Below are 17,192 nucleotides of genomic sequence, written 5' to 3' on the forward strand. Positions count from 1 at the left end.
AGGCGTGCGTCACATTGGCAGCCTGCCAGTCCGTTACCTGCGGAGGATAGTAGCTGATGGAAACGGTGTTTCCAGTGTCCGACGTGTTGATCTGCACTGTCAGATCGTACTGTGGAATGTTAGCCTTGGAACATATAAATTGTCGAATACGGATGTGCAACTAACCTCAGTCGGATCATGAGCGCCCAGATTCCTAAACGAGAGTGCCTCCGGTGCTGCTGCACGCTCCGTCGTCTTTTGCACCGACAGCATCGTGTTGAACAGTGGCCCTTCCATGGAGCGGCCCAGGGCGTGGAGAATCTGCGCCAGGGAGACGTGCTGGCGCTCGATGCCGTTGACATAGGCGTCCTGAGCTTCGCCCAAGAGGTCTGATACCGTTCCTGCCCCGCTGGCGGTGCGCACGCGGCACGGCAGCATGTTGATAAAGGGCCCGACGGTGTCCCCGATGCGCGGCACAGGGATGTCTCGCCCCATCACTACGTATCCAAAGGTGCTGTCCGCAGTCCCCGCATACGTGCGCAGGACCAGCCCCCAGGCGACCATGAAAACTACCGCTGCAGTCACTCCGTGGCTTGCGCAGAAGGTGCGCAGAAGCTCGGGGTCCACGTTAAGGCTCAGCGAGGTGGTCTTGAGGATCGTGCGGTTCACAAGGGAGCTGCTGTGAAGGGTCGGGAACAGGCAGGGCTCGATGCCGTGAAGATGGGCTTTCCAGTACACAATGCCCTCTGCAAGCGGGCGATCCTGGAGGTACCGGATGTATTCGCTGTAGGCGGGCCCGGGCAGCGGATCCAGACGGCCTTCATACGCAGCGGCCAGGTCACGTACAAGGATGCCGAGCGAGGCGGCATCGACGATAGCGTGGGAGAACTCAAACTTGCACAGTAGCCTTCCAGTCGGCGTCTCGCACAACGTCAGAGAATGGGCCAGCTGGTAGTCCTCGGCGGCCACTCGCGGCTGGGACAGGACCTCCAGTGCATCGGCATCTTCATCGCACACCACGCGATGAACTTGGCCGCGGGCATCCTTCAGGATCACCTGGTCATAGATACCCTCGGTGGAAACAGCATTGACAAAAACCGCCCGAAGGAGCGAGTGGCGGCGAACGACGCTCTGCCAGGCCTCGGCCAGACGATCGGCGGCGACGGGGGCCCCAGCAAGGGCCGTCACTTCGCTGCGGAACTGCGTCTGATACAGGCTCGACTCGCGGCTCTGGCTAAGGAGCAGGCCTTGCTGCATCGGCGAGCAGGGATAGACCTCTTCCACCTCTTCAATCTCGGCCACACCAATCTCTGGCAGCCGCTCGTTCTGGAGGTCGTCCAGGCCACTGTACGTTGTTTGCAAGAGCGGGTAATCGCTCAAGGTTAGGCGAGGACGGTGATCGGCCAAGGAGCTTACCACCGCGCGGAGATCGTGTTCGAACTGCTGCATCCAGCGGGCCAGTTTCTCGGCATGACGCATCTTCTGGTTGAAGATGAAATTGAAGCTGAAGACTCCGTGTACGAGCACTGCAGACACGTCAACCCAAGCCATCCTCGCCGTGCCAGAAGCCACGTCGGACACGGCCAGCTCCTTGGGGAGTTTCTCTTCCTGTCGGAATAGAGCGTCCTCTCGCTCGAGCTGTTGGTATTGCCCGAGATAGTTGAACATGACTTCGACCTTGGTGTGGTCGACAGCCTTCTTCCGGCCCTGCTCGTTGAGGAAAGAGCAGGCAAAGTACGGCCACCCGTTGCCCGGGATTGAGCGTCTCTGGTCTTTGACGTGACGAACAGAATCGACCAGCGGGGCATACTGCCCAAGGTGAGCCTGCAAGGGAGCCATGGTCGTGAACCACCCAACCGTGCCGGCGAGATCGATCCCCTGGTCCCACGGTTCGCGGCCATGGCCTTCTGAGAATAAGGTGGGCAGTGATCGATCCGTAAAGACGCTTCCGAAGGAGGTCAGGAGGCATGCCATCAGGATATCGGTGGGTTCTGTTCGCAGTGCCTGGTGGCAGCCCGTGAGGAGAAGGGCTGAGGTTTCCGTATCCAGGGCGAACGATTCAAGCTTCGCATCTGCGAATGTGTTGGCGGTGTCGGCCATGCCCCAGTAGCTCGGATCTCCATTTCCTAGGGTTGAAGGGATATAACTCGCGTCCAAATGGGTCTCGGCATACTGTGCCTGCATCCTGCTCCAGGCCTGGAAGGGAAGGGGAGTGTCGAGTGTCAGCTCGAGGCCGCGCATGAGCTGTTCCAGATCACTCAAGATCACTCGCCAGGAGACAAGATCGATCACAAGATGGTGAGCCACCGCGTAGACGAGTTGCTCGCCTGTGGACAAATGGTACATGTCTACTGCAAAGACAGGGCCTTGAACGATATCCAGTTTGTTCTGTACAGACTCCATCTTTTCCCAAACCTGCTCACGTGCGAGACCAGCGTAGGTAGAGAAGGGCCGTTGGGAGGTGGAGATCTGCTGCGCCCAGCCCTCGTCGGACGACTGCTCTACGAAGCGGGCGCGAAGCATCGAATGCCGCTGTACAATGGCGTCGACTGCGCGAGCCATCTTCTCTGCAGCGACTGGCTGCGACAGGCGGAGGAAGAAGCTCTGGTGAAATCGGGTCGGGCGCTGGTGTGAGACGGCAAAGTACAGCTGCTGGATGGGCGAAAGCGCAAAGGTCTGGTCAGCGGGGTCCTCCACAGCCCTGGGGGCGACAGGCTGGTTGGGACTGAGGCGCGCGGCCAGTTCAGCCAGCGTCTTGCTCTTCAGCACCTCGCCCACCGACACCCGGAGACCCAGTGCTCGGACCGCCGCCGTCAGCTGCATGGCCGTGATCGAGTCCCCGCCCATCGAGACAAATGAGCGATGCAGGTGCACTTCCTTTTCGGGGCGATTGAGGATATGCGCGCAGAGGGCTCGCAGCTGGGTCGCCAACTCTGCTACTCTCCCTTGTCTTCTATCCCGGTCGTTGCATTCTCATCATCGAGGACAGCTTCCAGTCCAGACGCCTCTAGGTTCTCGATCCATTGGCCGACCATTTTCCGGTCCAGCTTGCCGGACTGGTTGAAAGGAATGTCCGTCACAGGCAGCCACACATCCGGGACCATGTACGGTGGGAGCGCCGCGGAGAGGTTATTACGAGCAGCGGCTATGAGGTCCCTGGTTTCTCGTCGCTCTTCGGCTGTCAGGAGACGCATTGGAACCCTGTGGGCTTCCGGCTGCTCGACAGCCCGACCCAGTGCCAGTACCGCGGTGATGCGGCCCTCGCAGTTGCCCTGGCGCGGCAGGAGGACGACCGAGCTCTGGACCCCGTCCTGGGTCTGCAGCGCCGCCTCGATCTCTCCCAGTTCCAGGCGCTGTCCGTGCAGCTTGACCTGGGAATCGTGTCGGCCGAGGTAGTCCAGTGTGCCGTCTTCGTTGTAGCGGACCAAATCGCCGGTCTTGTACATCCGGCGTCCCTGTTGTGGTTTTCCAAACAGACGTCTCCATGGTGGATCCATGATGAACGAGGTGTCTGTTCGCTTGGGATCGTTGAGGTACCCTGCAGAGACGGACGGGCCTTCAACGACCAGCTCGCCCATGCTCCCAATCGGCGCGAGTCGCTCGTGAGAATCAATCTCGGTCACCCAGAGTGAACTACCAACTGCACGCCCGATATTGAATGGCCGAACATCCGGCTTGCCCGAGTTTCCGTTCCGGGCACAGTAGAAAGTGCACTCCGCTGGTCCGTAGCAGTTGTGCAGCCCCGTGAGCGGCGGGTCTGCGCGGGTCCAAATGTCCAGCACTTTCTGAGTAACGGCTTCGCCACCGAGAGCCAGGGTGCGGAGCGTGGGGATGTCGTGGGACCGCAGCAGGCTGGCGAATGTAGGCGTCAGAGTCGCGAAAGTGACCTCGTGCTCCCGCATAAATGCAGACAGGGCGTCAATGTCCATCCGCTGCTCCTCAGACGGGATGCACACGCAGCCGCCGCGCGTGACAGCGGCGAGGATGTCGTCAAGACTCATGTCGAAAACGTGTGCGGCAAACTGCAGACCCCGAGTGCCAGGTCCGATGGCCAGGGCCGGAATACGTGCACCCAGACTGGAGCAGATATTGCGGTGTTGAAGCACTACCCCCTTGGGGGTTCCGGTGCTTCCTGAGGTGTAGATGAGAGACGCGACATCCTCGGGTTTGCACGGCCGGGCAGTCCAGGGCTTCATCGGCCGGGCCACGATTGTGCTCTCGACGCGGATGACGTCGACCCCTTGGTTGCGGAACTTGGCTTCTAGCTTGGAGGATGTGAGCACCGTCCGGGCGGCGACGTCCTTGAGGATATGGGAGAGTCGAGTGGGCGGCCAGGCCGGGTCCAGCGGCACCAGGGCTGCCCCAGCCTTGAGCACGGCTAGGATGGCGACAACGTACCAGCACGACTTTTCAAAAGAAAGCGGGACAATTGTGCCGGGGGTGATCTCAGCTTCAACAAGGTCCGAGGCCAGGATGCTGGAATACTGGTCCAGCTCTGCGTATGTGAACGAGCCGTCCCAGGCCGACACTGCTGGGCTCTGCGGCTGCGCGGCTGCCTGTGCCGTAAACTGGTCGTGCACGCACTCGCGGACCAGGACTGCCTCCTCCTTGTCGGAGTTCCAGGTCTGCAGCTGGGCGTGGTTGGCCTCACTGAACAGGTCGATTGCCTTGATCGGAAGCGAGGGATGCTCGACGACGCCACGGATGGCAGCTGCAAAGGTGCTCGCGATGTTGCCCGCCTGCCAGTCACTCAGAGCTGACTGGTAGTAGCTGATGGTCGTCTTGACCCCCTCGTTGGAAAGGTCTACACTGACCGCAATGTCGTACTCCGTCGGATCATGGGCACCAACGGTCTTGAATGATAGCGGTGCGTCCACGGAGGCAGAAACGGTGCGCTGGATTGACATCATGGTATTAAACAAGGCTCTTCCACGCATGTTGAGACCATGTTGGATCTCCGCCAGCGAGCAGTGCTGGTATTCGAGGCTGGAGGTGTACTCCGTCTGGACCCTCTGGACCGCGGCCACAACATCAGCATCGTCCTCAAACGCCAGCCTGCAGACGAGGGTGTGGATAAATGGCCCAATGACCTCCCCGACATCCTCGACAGGGCAATCGCGCCCGGCAACCAGATGGCCAAAGCACACGTCGCTGGATCCGGTATACGCCCGGAGGACCAGCGCCCATGCAGTCTCGAGGATATTGGCCGTAGTGACAGAGTAGGCGTCGCAGAACTGTTTCATCGCCTCCAGGGTCGAGCTCAGGTCCACGTTGATTTTTTTCAGTTGTGTGCCCCGTGGGGAACCGGGCTTATCCACGGGGATATGGCATGGCTGCACGCCTGCAAGATATTCCATCCAGTACCGGCTCATCTCGTCCTGCGAAACGGACTGCGTGTACTCGATGTAGCCGCTGTACAGTGGGCGGTTCTCTGGAAGCTGGTCGGTGTACGCTCGAGTCCAGTCCTGCAACAAAATCCCCAGCGAAGCTCCATCCATTATGGCATGGTTGATGACAAGATTCCCATACACCCGTCCGCTGCGTGTGGTGTACAGGACGAGTCTCTGCAGAGGCCGGTTTGGGTCGAGGGCGATCTGGCTTGCCTCTTCAGACAGCGCTTCCTCCGTCATGATATCCGTATCGCATGGGATAATGGGTACAGGAGCGTCCAGATGCTTGAGGATGGCTTGGTGGAATGAGCCGTCGGAAGACAGGCTATCTGTAAAGATTGCGCGGAGCATTGCATGGCGGTTGACGACAGACTGCCACGAGGCCTGCAGACGGTCGAGGTCGACAGCCTCGCCGCTCCGAGGGAGAACCTCGAACATAAAGTGCACCTCGTATGCGCCCGGAGAGAGACGCTGGCCCAAAAGAAGTCCCGCCTGAATTGAAGAGCACGGATAGAAGTCTTCGAGGTCTTGCATCCCTCGGATGGCGAATTCGCCCACGCAGGCGTCCTGTAGTCGGGTGAGGCCCTCGTAGCCGATGCTCCGGCTGAGCGGGAAGTCGTTCAGGGTGTATTGCTTCGGCGAGACCACAAGGCTCTGGACCAGCTCCTTGATAGACCGCTCTGTCTCTGCGATCCACAGACCGATCTTCTCCTGGTGCTGCATCTGCTTGTTGTAACCGAGGCTGAAGCTGGTCATTCCCTGGCCGACGACGACGGAGATGTCAAAGAGAGCCAATCGGGGCGTCGAGCTCCCAATGTCCGAAGCGCTGGCTGGTCGTGGCTCAGGCTTCATCAAGGCGGCGTCCCGCTCCAGCTGTTGGTACTGGCCGAGGTAGTTGAACAGAATCTCCATCGGCAGGTGGTCAGCAAAACTCTGGCGTGCGTCCGGGTTGCTATAACGAGCGGTAAAATACGGCCAGCCCTTTCCAGGCACTTGACGCCGGCGGTCCTTGACTTGTCGCAGCAAACTCAGGATATCTTCTGCCGTCGGGACGTGAAGGGGCACCATGGTCGTGAACCAGCCCACCGTGCGCGACAGGTCTATCTGGGAGTCCCAGGGCTCACGTCCGTGTCCTTCACTGAAAACGGTGGGGATCACACGATCGGTGAATACTGTGGAGAACGCGTACAGCAGCCCTGTCAGCATCAGATCCGTGACATCAGTGTCCAGGGTCTGGTGGCAGCGGTCGCTCAGAAGCTGGGCAGTGAGTTCGCTATCCAGGACAAAGCCTCCCTGGAGCGAATCTCCGTGAGCATTCGGTTTATCTGCCATGGCCCAGTAACCAATATTAGCTGGTTCGATTGGGAAAGGAAGAACCTTCTCGGCATGGAGGCCAGCCGCATACTCGTGCTGGAGCCGAAGCCACGTCTGGAAGGGCAGTGGCTTCGAAAGTGCAGCTTCACGACCCTCAAGAATATCCTCGATATCCTGCAGAATGACGCGCCAAGAAACCAGGTCGATGACGAGGTGATGGGCGACGAGGAATACCGACTGTGCCCTGCTCGTCTCCACCGACTCGAAAACATCCACGGCGAAGACCGGTCCCTTCTCGATATCCAAGGTCTCCTGTTGCCGAGCGGCAATGATTTGCTCCCGCTGGCCATCAGAGCATCCGCTGTGCGCTTCGAAGTGATACACAGCCTCTTGCGGCACGAACTGGCGCCAGATGCTTCCGGCACGGGTGAGTCGGGTCCGCAGCATGGAGTGAGTCTGCACGAGTCGTGCAATCGCAGCGCGCAGCTCATTCGGGTCAATCCACCTCGTCAGCTTCAAGAAGAAGCTCTGGTTGAAATGAGTGGCTGCCTGGTTCGACATGTCAAAGTACATTTGTTGGATCGGGGACAGATCAAACGGCTCGCCGGTCTCTTCCTCCACCAGATCCAGCGAGGAATCAAGCATTGTCGCACGCTGGGCCACATCGGCAATCGTCTTGCTGCGGAGGATCTCCTTGACGCTCAGGGCGATGCCCAGGCTGCGAGAGCGGGCAACGAGCTGCATCGCCGTGATGGAATCGCCTCCGAGGGAGACAAAGGACCCGCTGAGAGGCAGGCTAGTCTCCGGTTTGTTGAGAGTCAGGGCAATGAGGTGCTGGATCTGCTTCTCCTTGGTTGTGGTAGGGCGTGAAAGCTCGGCGGGGGCATCTTCCAAGGCGGAACGTATGTCTTTGAACGCATCCAGGCTCAGATTCTGAATCCATCTTGTCATTCTGGCCCGATCGATCTTCCTGGACATGTTGAGGGGGATTGAGCTCACAACCAGGAAGTCCGTTGGGACCATGTACCCCGGCAGAACGCTGGACAGGTACTCTCTGAGCGACGAAATGGTTGCCCGAGCAGAAGCAAGAGACTGAGGGGAAAGCAGAGTCAGCTCTTCCTCGGTGTCCGCCTGATTGACTGAGCTGAGCTGCAGAACAGTCACGAGAGTCTGCTGGCCGTCTTCTTGGCTGCGCACAAGGGCCACTGCTCTTTGAATGCCAGGGCGCGAGGAGACGTGGTGCTCAATGTCCCCAAGCTCCAGGCGCTGGCCACGAAGTTTGACTTGCGAGTCCTTTCGCCCCAGATAGTCCAGTGAACCATCGGGATTGCATCGCACCAGATCGCCAGTGACATACATGCGCCTTTCCTGGCCTTGGGCTATGTCTGCCCACTCCGGGTTGATGATAAAGGAGGCGGCGGTCTTTTCTGGGTCGTTCAAATACCCTCGCGACACTAGAGGGCCTTCAACTACCAGCTCTCCAACGAGCCCAAGTGGGGTGAGTTGCTGGTGATTCGAGGCTTCCACAACCCAGGGCCTGGAATTCAAGCCCAATCCTATGTTTGCCGGCTGGCGCTGCGCCTGGCCAACATTTTTGGCCAACGCGCAGTAGATGGTGCATTCTGCAGGGCCGTAGCAGTTGAACAGCTGCACGTCAGTCTTGTTCCAGATCTCAATGGTCTTCTGGGTCACTGCTTCGCCAGCCAATGCGATGGTCTTTAGGCATGGAACATCGGAAGGTTGCAGCAGATTGGCCACCGTTGGCGTAATGCCCGCAAAGTTGATCTGCATTTCGTTGATCACATCTGCAAGAGAGTTGACACGCTGTTCTTCGGACGGCACGCAGATGCACGCGCCTCTGGTGAGCGAGGTGAAGATGTCCTGAATGCTAATGTCGAAGGCGTACGAGGCGAATTGCAGAACCCTCGTTCCGGGTCCAATGTTCAGTGCTGACGCGCATCCATGGGCTTCCAGACTGCTGCAGACGTTATCGTGTTGTAGAACCACTCCTTTGGGTACACCGGTACTGCCGGATGTGTATATCACAAACGCCGCGCTGGACGGGGTGGCCACTGTAGCCTTCTGGAGAGCCAGGAACAGGCCTGGCATCACGGTCGTTTCCTTGAGTGACCGCTCGGAGACCACAAGGCTCTCCACTCCCGTACGAGGGAACCTATCTTTGTACTCTTCCCCAACAAGGACGACAGCCGCTCCCGTGTCGGCAATGACGGTCTCGTGGCGGGTGACGGGATGCGCTGGATCGAGGGGCACACACGCCCCTCCAGCCTTGAGAACCGCGAGCATGGCGATGATCGCGTAGCTGGACTTGTCGAAGCAGAGCGGCACCTTTGTCTCCGCCATGACGCCCTTCCCAACCAGCTGTAATGCCAGCAGGCTCGAAAGCTCCTCCAGCTGGCGATAGGTGAATTCCCCGTCCCATGCACATATTGCCAGTGCATTGGGCTGCTCGAGGGCCCGCTGTTGGAAGAGATGGTGCACGCATGATTCCACGCGGTTCAGTGGTACTTCAGAGTTCCAGGCCCTGATCTGGGCGAGATCGTCCTCAGAGATCATCTCAAGCTGGCCAATGAGGCTATCGATATTACTCGTATCGCGCAGTTGGCCTAAGATGCGAGCAAAGTGTGCCAGCATGCGTTCCATCTGGGCAGCTGGAATGGCATTCTCGTCAAACAAGGCGGAGATATCGACGAAATCCTTGCGGACGACGCATTCCACCACCAGACTGTACGTGTGGAACGCGCCGCGGGGTGTTCCCTCCGCCTCAGACGCCAGTGAGACTGCTTCGACGCCCATTCCAGATGCCGCATTGTCGTCCGTCTCTCCAGCTGGCTGGATCACGAGGAGGGCTTGGAAGTTACAGGCTGCTTCTGCATCCGCGCCGAATTGCCGAATGTTCTGGAGCCCTTTGTGCGCGTAGGGGATCATCTCCGTCGCTTGCTGGTGTACATCGTGCAGGAACTGGGCGACTGGCTGGGTCTGCGATACGGGAATGCATAGCGGAACAGTCGTGATTATAGGGCCAACCATGTCCTCGACGCCGCCGACAGGGGCGTCTCGGCCGGAGAGGGTGATTCCAAAGACAGCCTGGTCGGAGTTGGCGTATCGAGCGAGGAGGAGCGCCCAGGCGGCGCGGATAATGGAGGGCTCCGTAGCGTCGCTCGCGGAAGTCTGAAGAAGAGGCACCGTGCGTGTGAGTGTTCTTGGAGCAGGTGTGGCGTCAGCTGCTGGCGGTGGAGGGAAGCTGGGGGCTACGGCTCCCTGGAGCTGGGACCGCCAGAAGCGCTCTTCGACCGCAGAATCAACCTCCAGCAGGTGGCGGATGAACTGATTATACGGCGAATGGCAAATCTCGACGGGGGTTGTGCTCTGGTACGCGCGTTGGAGGTCGGCCATGATCAGCCCTGTGCTCCAGCCATCGTAGACTGCGTGGTGCGCGGACCAGACGAAGAACCGTCGGCCAGCCCCTTCGTCTATGACTGCGTACCGGTTCAGAGGGCTACCGTACTCGACTGGGAGTGCTTGTCTCTCACGGAGATAGGCCTGCAGGGAAGAGCTGTCGTGCCACTGGAGTTCATCGGCGATGACGATTTGGTAGGCGCGCGAGGCGATCTCGGAGAAGCCAACGCGAGTCCGCAGGATCTCCACAGATCGCACGACATGCTCCCATGCCATTTTTAATGTGGCAATGTCGATTTCCGGAGAGATGGCAAAGGCCATGTCGTTCAGGTAGGCGCCTGTCTGAGTTTGAGACAGCGCCATCAGTCCATCCTGCAGCGGCGTGGTGGGATATATATCTTCGACCTTGGCGACCTCAACCCCACAGAGTGCCGCAAGCTCCTTTGTTACCTTTGATCGGGTTCCATCATCTAGAAGCGCAAACGGCGCAATAGCCTCTGCAACAGCGGAATCAAGCTCAAGCTTGGTGGCCATGACCTTCAGGACTGGATGGCGCAGGATATCCGCTACCGTGATGTGGGCGTCGGCCTGCCGGGCCAGGGCGACCATGCGCATTGCAGCGAGGGAATCACCTCCGAGCCGCAGGTAGTTGCTGTTGACGCCCACCTTGTCCTCGGGAAGCTGGAGGATGCTGCACCAGAGGGAGCGCAGCCGTCGCTCGCCGGGTGTCATTATCAGGCCATTGTCGCCATCCTCGCCAGTAGCCGCGTCGAGAGAATACAGTGCAGATTCTTCCCCAGACAGGCTTGACGCCATCAGGGCCAGGGCACGTCGGTCCACTTTCCTCGACGCATTGAGAGGGATGTGGGATACGGGGATCCAGAGCGCGGGGATCATGTAAAGCGGCAGGAGAGCGTCCAGTGAGGTACGGAGGGAGACGAGCGTCTTTCTCGTTTGGGTGTCCAACTGGAGAATCGTCGTGTCGCTCGCGGCGTGTTGTGGTAGGGCCACGAATGCAACGAGGCCCCAGTCTTTGACCATCTCCACCGCCACCTGGGAGTCTTCCAGGGCGCTGGACCGAATGTGCGACTCAATTTCTCCCAATTCCAGCCGCTGACCATGCACTTTAACTTGCGTATCTTTCCGGCCAAGGTAGCTGAGAGAACCGTCAGGATTGTACTGGACCAGATCACCGGTGCGATACATTCTGCGACCTGAGCCCCCTCCAACCAGGGGTGTCCACGCCGGGTCTGTGATGAACAACGCCTGAGTTCGATCCGGGTCGTTTAAATATCCTCGGGAGACCAGAGGACCCTCAACAAGAAGTTCACCCGCGCAGCCCACGGGGAGCAGAATCTCCGGATTCGACGGATCAACCAGCCAGAAAGAGCTCGCCAGCGGCCAGCCGATATTCGAGGCGGAGTGCGCAGGGTCTGCCCCAACTTTGCCGTGCCATGAGCAGTAGATAGTACATTCGGCAGGGCCGTAGCAGTTATTGAAGCTCTGCAGACCCGCGTTTGACCAGACATCGATCGTCCGCTGGGTAATCGCCTCACCGGCCAAGGTCAACGTCTTGAGCGAGGGAACCTGGGCCGGCTCCAAGAGAGCAGCGACTGTTGGTGTAATACCCGCCCAGGTGACGCCAAATTCTTGGACAAAACTGGTTAGGCTGTTTAGTCGCTGCTCCTCGGAAGGAATGCAGACGCAGGCACCGCGTGTCAGGCTGGTGAACATGTCTTGCAGGCTTATGTCGAATGCATACGAAGCGAATTGGAGCACACGCTGTCCGGCTTGGATATTGAGGCGGCTGCCGTGCGCTTCCATGCTCGTGCAAACAGTTTTGTGGTCTAGCATGACGCCCTTGGGGACTCCAGTACTTCCAGAAGTGTGGATGATAAAGGCCAACGTTTCCGGCTCGACATCCGGAAGCGCATCAGTGACGGTAGGAAGGGCATCCACATAGTCCTTTCCAACCGGCAGAGCGGCGTCAACGAGAGGTTTAAATCGATGGGCCAGAGCATCGCTCGTGAGGATCAGCTTCGCATCCACATTGCGCAGAATCGCCTCCAAGCGATGATCAGGGTGAGACGGATCCATCGGCACCACCGTACCTCCTGCCATGAGCACCGCCATCATCGAGACGACCGCCCACATGGACTTTTCGAAACAGCAGGGAACCAACGCACCGCAGGCGCCCAGTACGCTCAGTCTGGTAGCAAGCCGGACCGCCGCAGTGTTCAACTCCTCGTAGGTCATGGACCCATCCCATGCGGCAAGCGCGGGGGCTTGCGGCTGCCTCTGTACCTCCTTGATAAATTCGCGATGAACTGTGGAGCGAACTGAAAGGGTGGTTTCGTAGCCTCTGTTCCATTCTCTGAGTAGAGTTTGGCTGCGTGGCCCAACCAGCCTGAGATTCTGGACCTGCGTGGACGGGGCATCGAGCAGGGTCGAGATGGCGGTTTTCATCGCGTCCACCACGTTACGGACCTGCCAGTCACAGAGGACAGAATTCCAGTATGTGAGCGATATAGAAGTGTGGGCGGCGGAAGACATGACATTGACTGTCAGGTCGTACTACAAGGAGTCAATATCTTGGTTATATATTCTCGATGGGAGCAGCCCTTACCTCGGTGGGATCATGAGACTTGACGCTCTCAAAGGTCAAAGACGGCTGATGGGAAGCGATATCTGTCGCTTGCGAAGCACTACGCTGCACGGAAATGATAGTATTGAACAGGGGAGCCCCTTCGAGTTTCAGATAATGGTGCAGGCTCGCCAGTGGGTAATGCTGGTGCTCGAGGCCTGCCGCATAGTCCAACTGGGCACGCTTCACCACATCCAAAACGGTATTGGCTTCATCCATATCAAAGCGGCCAACAAGAAGGTTAATAAAGGGGCCAGCAATGCTCTCGATGCCCGGTACTGCGGCCTCTCGGCCTGCGGCGAGGTAGCCAAAGCAGACATTGTTTGATGCGGCGAAAGTGCGGAGGACGAGGGCCCAGACTGCATGGAAGAAGTTGGCGACGGTCGTTTCGTGCAGCTCGCAGAAGTGGCGGAGGCTCTGGGTGATCTCGTCTAGTGGGATTTCCAAGGAGCGCAGTTGTTTCTCCTGACTTGACGCGTCTGGCATTGGGGGCAGTATGCAGGGCTCGACGCCAGAGACATACCTGGCCCAGTACTCATCCGCCGCATTCCGATCCTTTGCCTGAAGGAAGCGAATGTAGTTCTGATATCCAGGGGCTTCCGTAGACAGAAAAGCTTCATCGTAAGCGGCCTGTAGTTCATGCAGCAAGAGGCCGACGGATACTGCGTCGATCAGGGCGTGGTTCACCCTCAGCTCGACAATCGTCTGCGCTGCACCGCTGTTGGAGATGACCAGGCTGTGGTCTGGTTGAGCAAAGCCTCGGTTTTCTGGAAGAGCAAACGCATCCATATTCTTGAGAACCACCTGCAGATACGCACTCTCATCCGACACGCTGTCGACAAAGATTGTGCGCATGATGGCGTGCCGGCTGACGACCTGCTGCCAGGCCTTTTGAAGGCGATCGACGTGGACGGGAGCACCCTCTGGGGCATGCAAAGCGTAGGTGAAGCTTATCTGGTAATTTCCCGGCGACTGGCTCTGGCTCAGCAGAAGGCCATCCTGCATGGGAGAGCAAGGGTAAATGTCCTCGACGAGGGGCTGCAGGTCGCCGAGTGCCTGGTTTAACCGATCCAGTCCGCGGTAGGTGAGCGAGGGCAGCAGGGGGAAGTCGGAGAGACTCCGCTGGGGCTGCATCGTAGGCAGCTCGCTGGCGAGTGAAGTCAGACACTTTTCGTAGTTCTGGACAAAGCGGGCAAATAGATCCAGATGTTTCATGTGCTTGTTGAGGACAAAGTCGAACCGCGCAGCCCCCTGCACCACCACCACGGATACTTCGATCAGGGCAAGCCGTGTGGCGCGGGGGCTCACATCCGAAACTCCAGCAACAGGTGCGTGGGGCTTGAGGAGAGTGTCGGTACGCTCCAACTGCTGGTACTGGCCCAGGTTGTTGAACAGGATCTCCATGGGCCAGTGATGGCCGAATGCCTCTTGGCCGCCTGAAGTCAGGAAGCGCGACATAAAGTACATCAGGCCCCCGTGCGAAACTCTCCTGCGCAGGTCTTTAACCTTGTAGACCGACTCAGCCGGGCTCTGCAGGTCGCTATGACGCGCGGAGACAGGCGACTTGGTCGTAAACCAGCCAACAGTCTGGGCGAGATCAATGGTGTCGTCCCAGGCCTTTCGTCCATGGTTCTCCACAAAGATGGCCGGCAAAGACTCGAGACGACTGGGGAAGGTCTGAGCCATAGATGATAAGAATGCGGCCAGGAAGATGTCGTCGGGTTCCGTGTTCCATGCTCTATTGGAGTCCTGGAGAATGGATTGAGTGACGGAGGGGTCGAGGGTGAATCCCTCGCGAATTGTGTCTCCATACGTGTTGGGCCGGTTGTCCATTCCCCAGTACGCAAAGTCGGCTGCGGGGATGGAAAATCCAAGTTCTTTGGCCACTTCCAACTGCTCAGCGCGCTCGATCTGGCGTCGAACCCATGTCTGGAAGGGGAAGGGTCGGTGAGATGGCAGGGATTTCCCACCCAAGAGTAATTCCAGCTCACCCAGGATGACACGCCAGGAAACAAGATCAATGGCCAGATGGTGCGCCACCAGGTATAGAAGTCGCTCATTGCCATTATCAATGAAATCTACTGCAAACACCGGGCCTTGAACGAGATCAAGAGACTTCTGGCTTGTGCATAGGATTGTCGCAATCTCCTCCGAGGTCACCCCGTGATGTGTAGTAAACCGATAAGCCTCGCGAGTTGGCGCAAGAATTCGCTGTTCCCAGGTATCATTCTTGTAGTTGAAGCGCACTCGGAGCATGCTGTGACGGTGAGCGATCTCGTTGACTGCGTGCAGCATTTCCGACTCCGATATGCGGCATTGAAGCTGGAGGAAGAAGCTCTGGTTGAAGTGTGTCTCGGGCTCTTGAGACATGTCCATAAACAGGCGCTGCATTGGTGCCAGGGGGAAGGGCAAATCTATGCTCTCGGATATCTGCCCGGCCTCTGCTGTTGGCGAGGCCTCCAGAACCCGATCCAGCAAGGCAGTGAGCGATCTGCTGCGTAGTACATCTTTCACCTTGACGGCAAGCCCCTGTCCACGAGCCACGGCGACCAGCTGCATGGCGGTGATAGAGTCTCCGCCCAATCCCAGGAATGAACGGCTGAAGCGCACTCTCTCTGGTGACAAGTTGAGGGTCTGGGAAACGATATTGCGCAGCTGGCACTGTTTCGAGGTCTGCAGTGCGGCGCCGCTCTGGGCAGGAAGGTGCTCTTCTTCTGTGTCGATGACCCACTCACTGCGCTTCGCTCCCTGCAGGCTCTCGATCCACTTTGTGATCTGAGCGCGGTCGATCTTGCCAGATGCATTGATGGGAATATCCTGCACGGCAATCCAGACGGAGGGCACCATGTAGTTCGGTAGCCGGCTCATCAGGCCTTCCTTGACCTCCGTAACCTGCCTGCAAGCGGCTCTCTTTTGGTCAGCATGAACAGGCTGCAAGACGCGAGTCGTGCCAGTCGCTGTCTTGGAACCTGATCCAGCACTGGAATGGATAGAGACAATGGCAACGAGGCGCTGCTGCTCACTGCCAGAGCGAGGAAAGAGAACGACGCCATCCTGAACTCGCTCGTTGCGCAAGAGCGCATGCTCAACTTCTCCTAGCTCGATGCGCTGACCGTGCAGCTTCACCTGGAAGTCCTTGCGGCCCAGATAATCGAGCGACCCATCGCTCGTATACCGGACCAGGTCGCCAGTGCGGTACATTCTCCGATTGGTCTCGTTACCCGCCGCGGCCCAGGCAGGGTTTGTGATGAACGAGGCCTCTGTTTTGGCAGCGTCGTTCAGGTAACCTCGCGCAACCAGCGGCCCTTCCACCACCAGCTCGCCCACACTTCCGATGGGCTGAAGGATGTTGTGATTATCGGCGTTGACTACCCAATGTCGGCTCGCCAGGCTGTGGCCGATGTTGAACGGTTTGCTCTCCTGGCCGACGCGGCCATTCCATGAGCAGTAGACGGTACATTCGGCGGGGCCATAGCAATTATGGAAGCTTTCGAGCTTCGTCTCGCCTGCTGGAGACCAGATATCTACAACGCGCTGCGAGACTGCTTCGCCTGCCAAGGTCAAGGTCTTGAGCGTGGGGACCAGCTTGGGCTCCAGCAAGTGGCCCGCAACGGTCGGGGTGATGCAGGCCCAGTTGACCTGATACTTGGTGATGGCGCCGGGCAGATCGTTGTCCCGCTGCTGCAGTGAGGGGATACAGACACAGCCTCCCCTCGTAATGGTGGTCAGGATATCCTGCAAGCTAATATCGAAGATATGTGCTGCGAATTGCAGGACCCGACTGGAGGGTCCGATCTTCAAGGCAGATCCGTGGGCTTCCATACTCGTGCACAGATTGCGATGTTCCAAAACTACTCCCTTGGCCTTACCGGTGCTTCCAGAGGTGTATATCACCACCGCTGCACTCGACGGGCTCACTGTTGATGCTGAGACCTCGCTGGAAGGCAGCTGAGAGAGGTTTTGCAGGTCGACCATGACAACACCCAAGACCAAAACACTGAAATGCGTGCTATACAAAGGACTCGTGAGTACGACGCGTGCGTTTGTATCAGTAATAATGGCCCTGTGACGTTCAGCTGGGTGAGTGGGATCCAGAGGGACAAAGGCACCCCCTGCCTTCAACACGGCGAGCATGGAAACCACATTGAACGCAGATTTGTCGAAGCACAGCGGAACCAGCACCTCCGGTCCAACACCGAGAGTTTGGAGATAGTGTGCGAGGCGATTTGCCCATTGGTTCAATTCCGCGTACGTCAAGCTTAGGTCCCATGCGCTGACAGCGGGCGCCGAAGGCGTCTGGACAGCGCGCTCTTCAAACACCTCGTGAACGCAGCGAGCAATTGTTTGTAGAGACATTGGGCTCCACTGGTTAATCTGGCGCAGAGTTTTATCGGTGGTGAGGTCGAGCTGAGCAGCGAGAATGTCTGGTCGGTCAATCATGCTGCAGA

General features: G+C 58.5%; 3 protein-coding genes across 3 annotated transcripts; all 3 read right to left on the minus strand.

Annotated features, from left to right (window-relative positions):
- Positions 1–99: 99 nt before the first annotated feature.
- On the minus strand, positions 100–2,826 carry N7533_011608 (uncharacterized protein; the record flags this gene model as incomplete). Its single annotated transcript, XM_057108258.1, has 1 exon — positions 100–2,826. The coding sequence occupies one exon, from the start codon at positions 2,824–2,826 to the stop codon at positions 100–102; it is 2,727 nt and encodes a 908-aa protein (XP_056955636.1).
- Positions 2,827–2,915: 89 nt separating this feature from the next.
- Positions 2,916–12,653, minus strand: N7533_011609 (uncharacterized protein; the record flags this gene model as incomplete). Its single annotated transcript, XM_057108259.1, has 1 exon — positions 2,916–12,653. One exon carries the CDS (start codon positions 12,651–12,653, stop codon positions 2,916–2,918), a length of 9,738 nt encoding a protein of 3,245 aa, XP_056955637.1.
- Positions 12,654–12,696: 43 nt separating this feature from the next.
- On the minus strand, positions 12,697–17,184 carry N7533_011610 (uncharacterized protein; the record flags this gene model as incomplete). Its single annotated transcript, XM_057108260.1, has 1 exon — positions 12,697–17,184. The coding sequence occupies one exon, from the start codon at positions 17,182–17,184 to the stop codon at positions 12,697–12,699; it is 4,488 nt and encodes a 1,495-aa protein (XP_056955638.1).
- Positions 17,185–17,192: the final 8 nt, after the last annotated feature.

Source organism: Penicillium manginii (assembly GCF_028828005.1).
Source record: "Penicillium manginii strain IBT 31320 chromosome Unknown utg000008l:1.0-3226943.0:1.0-3228205.0, whole genome shotgun sequence".
NCBI classification, from domain to species: Eukaryota; Fungi; Ascomycota; class Eurotiomycetes; order Eurotiales; family Aspergillaceae; genus Penicillium; species Penicillium manginii.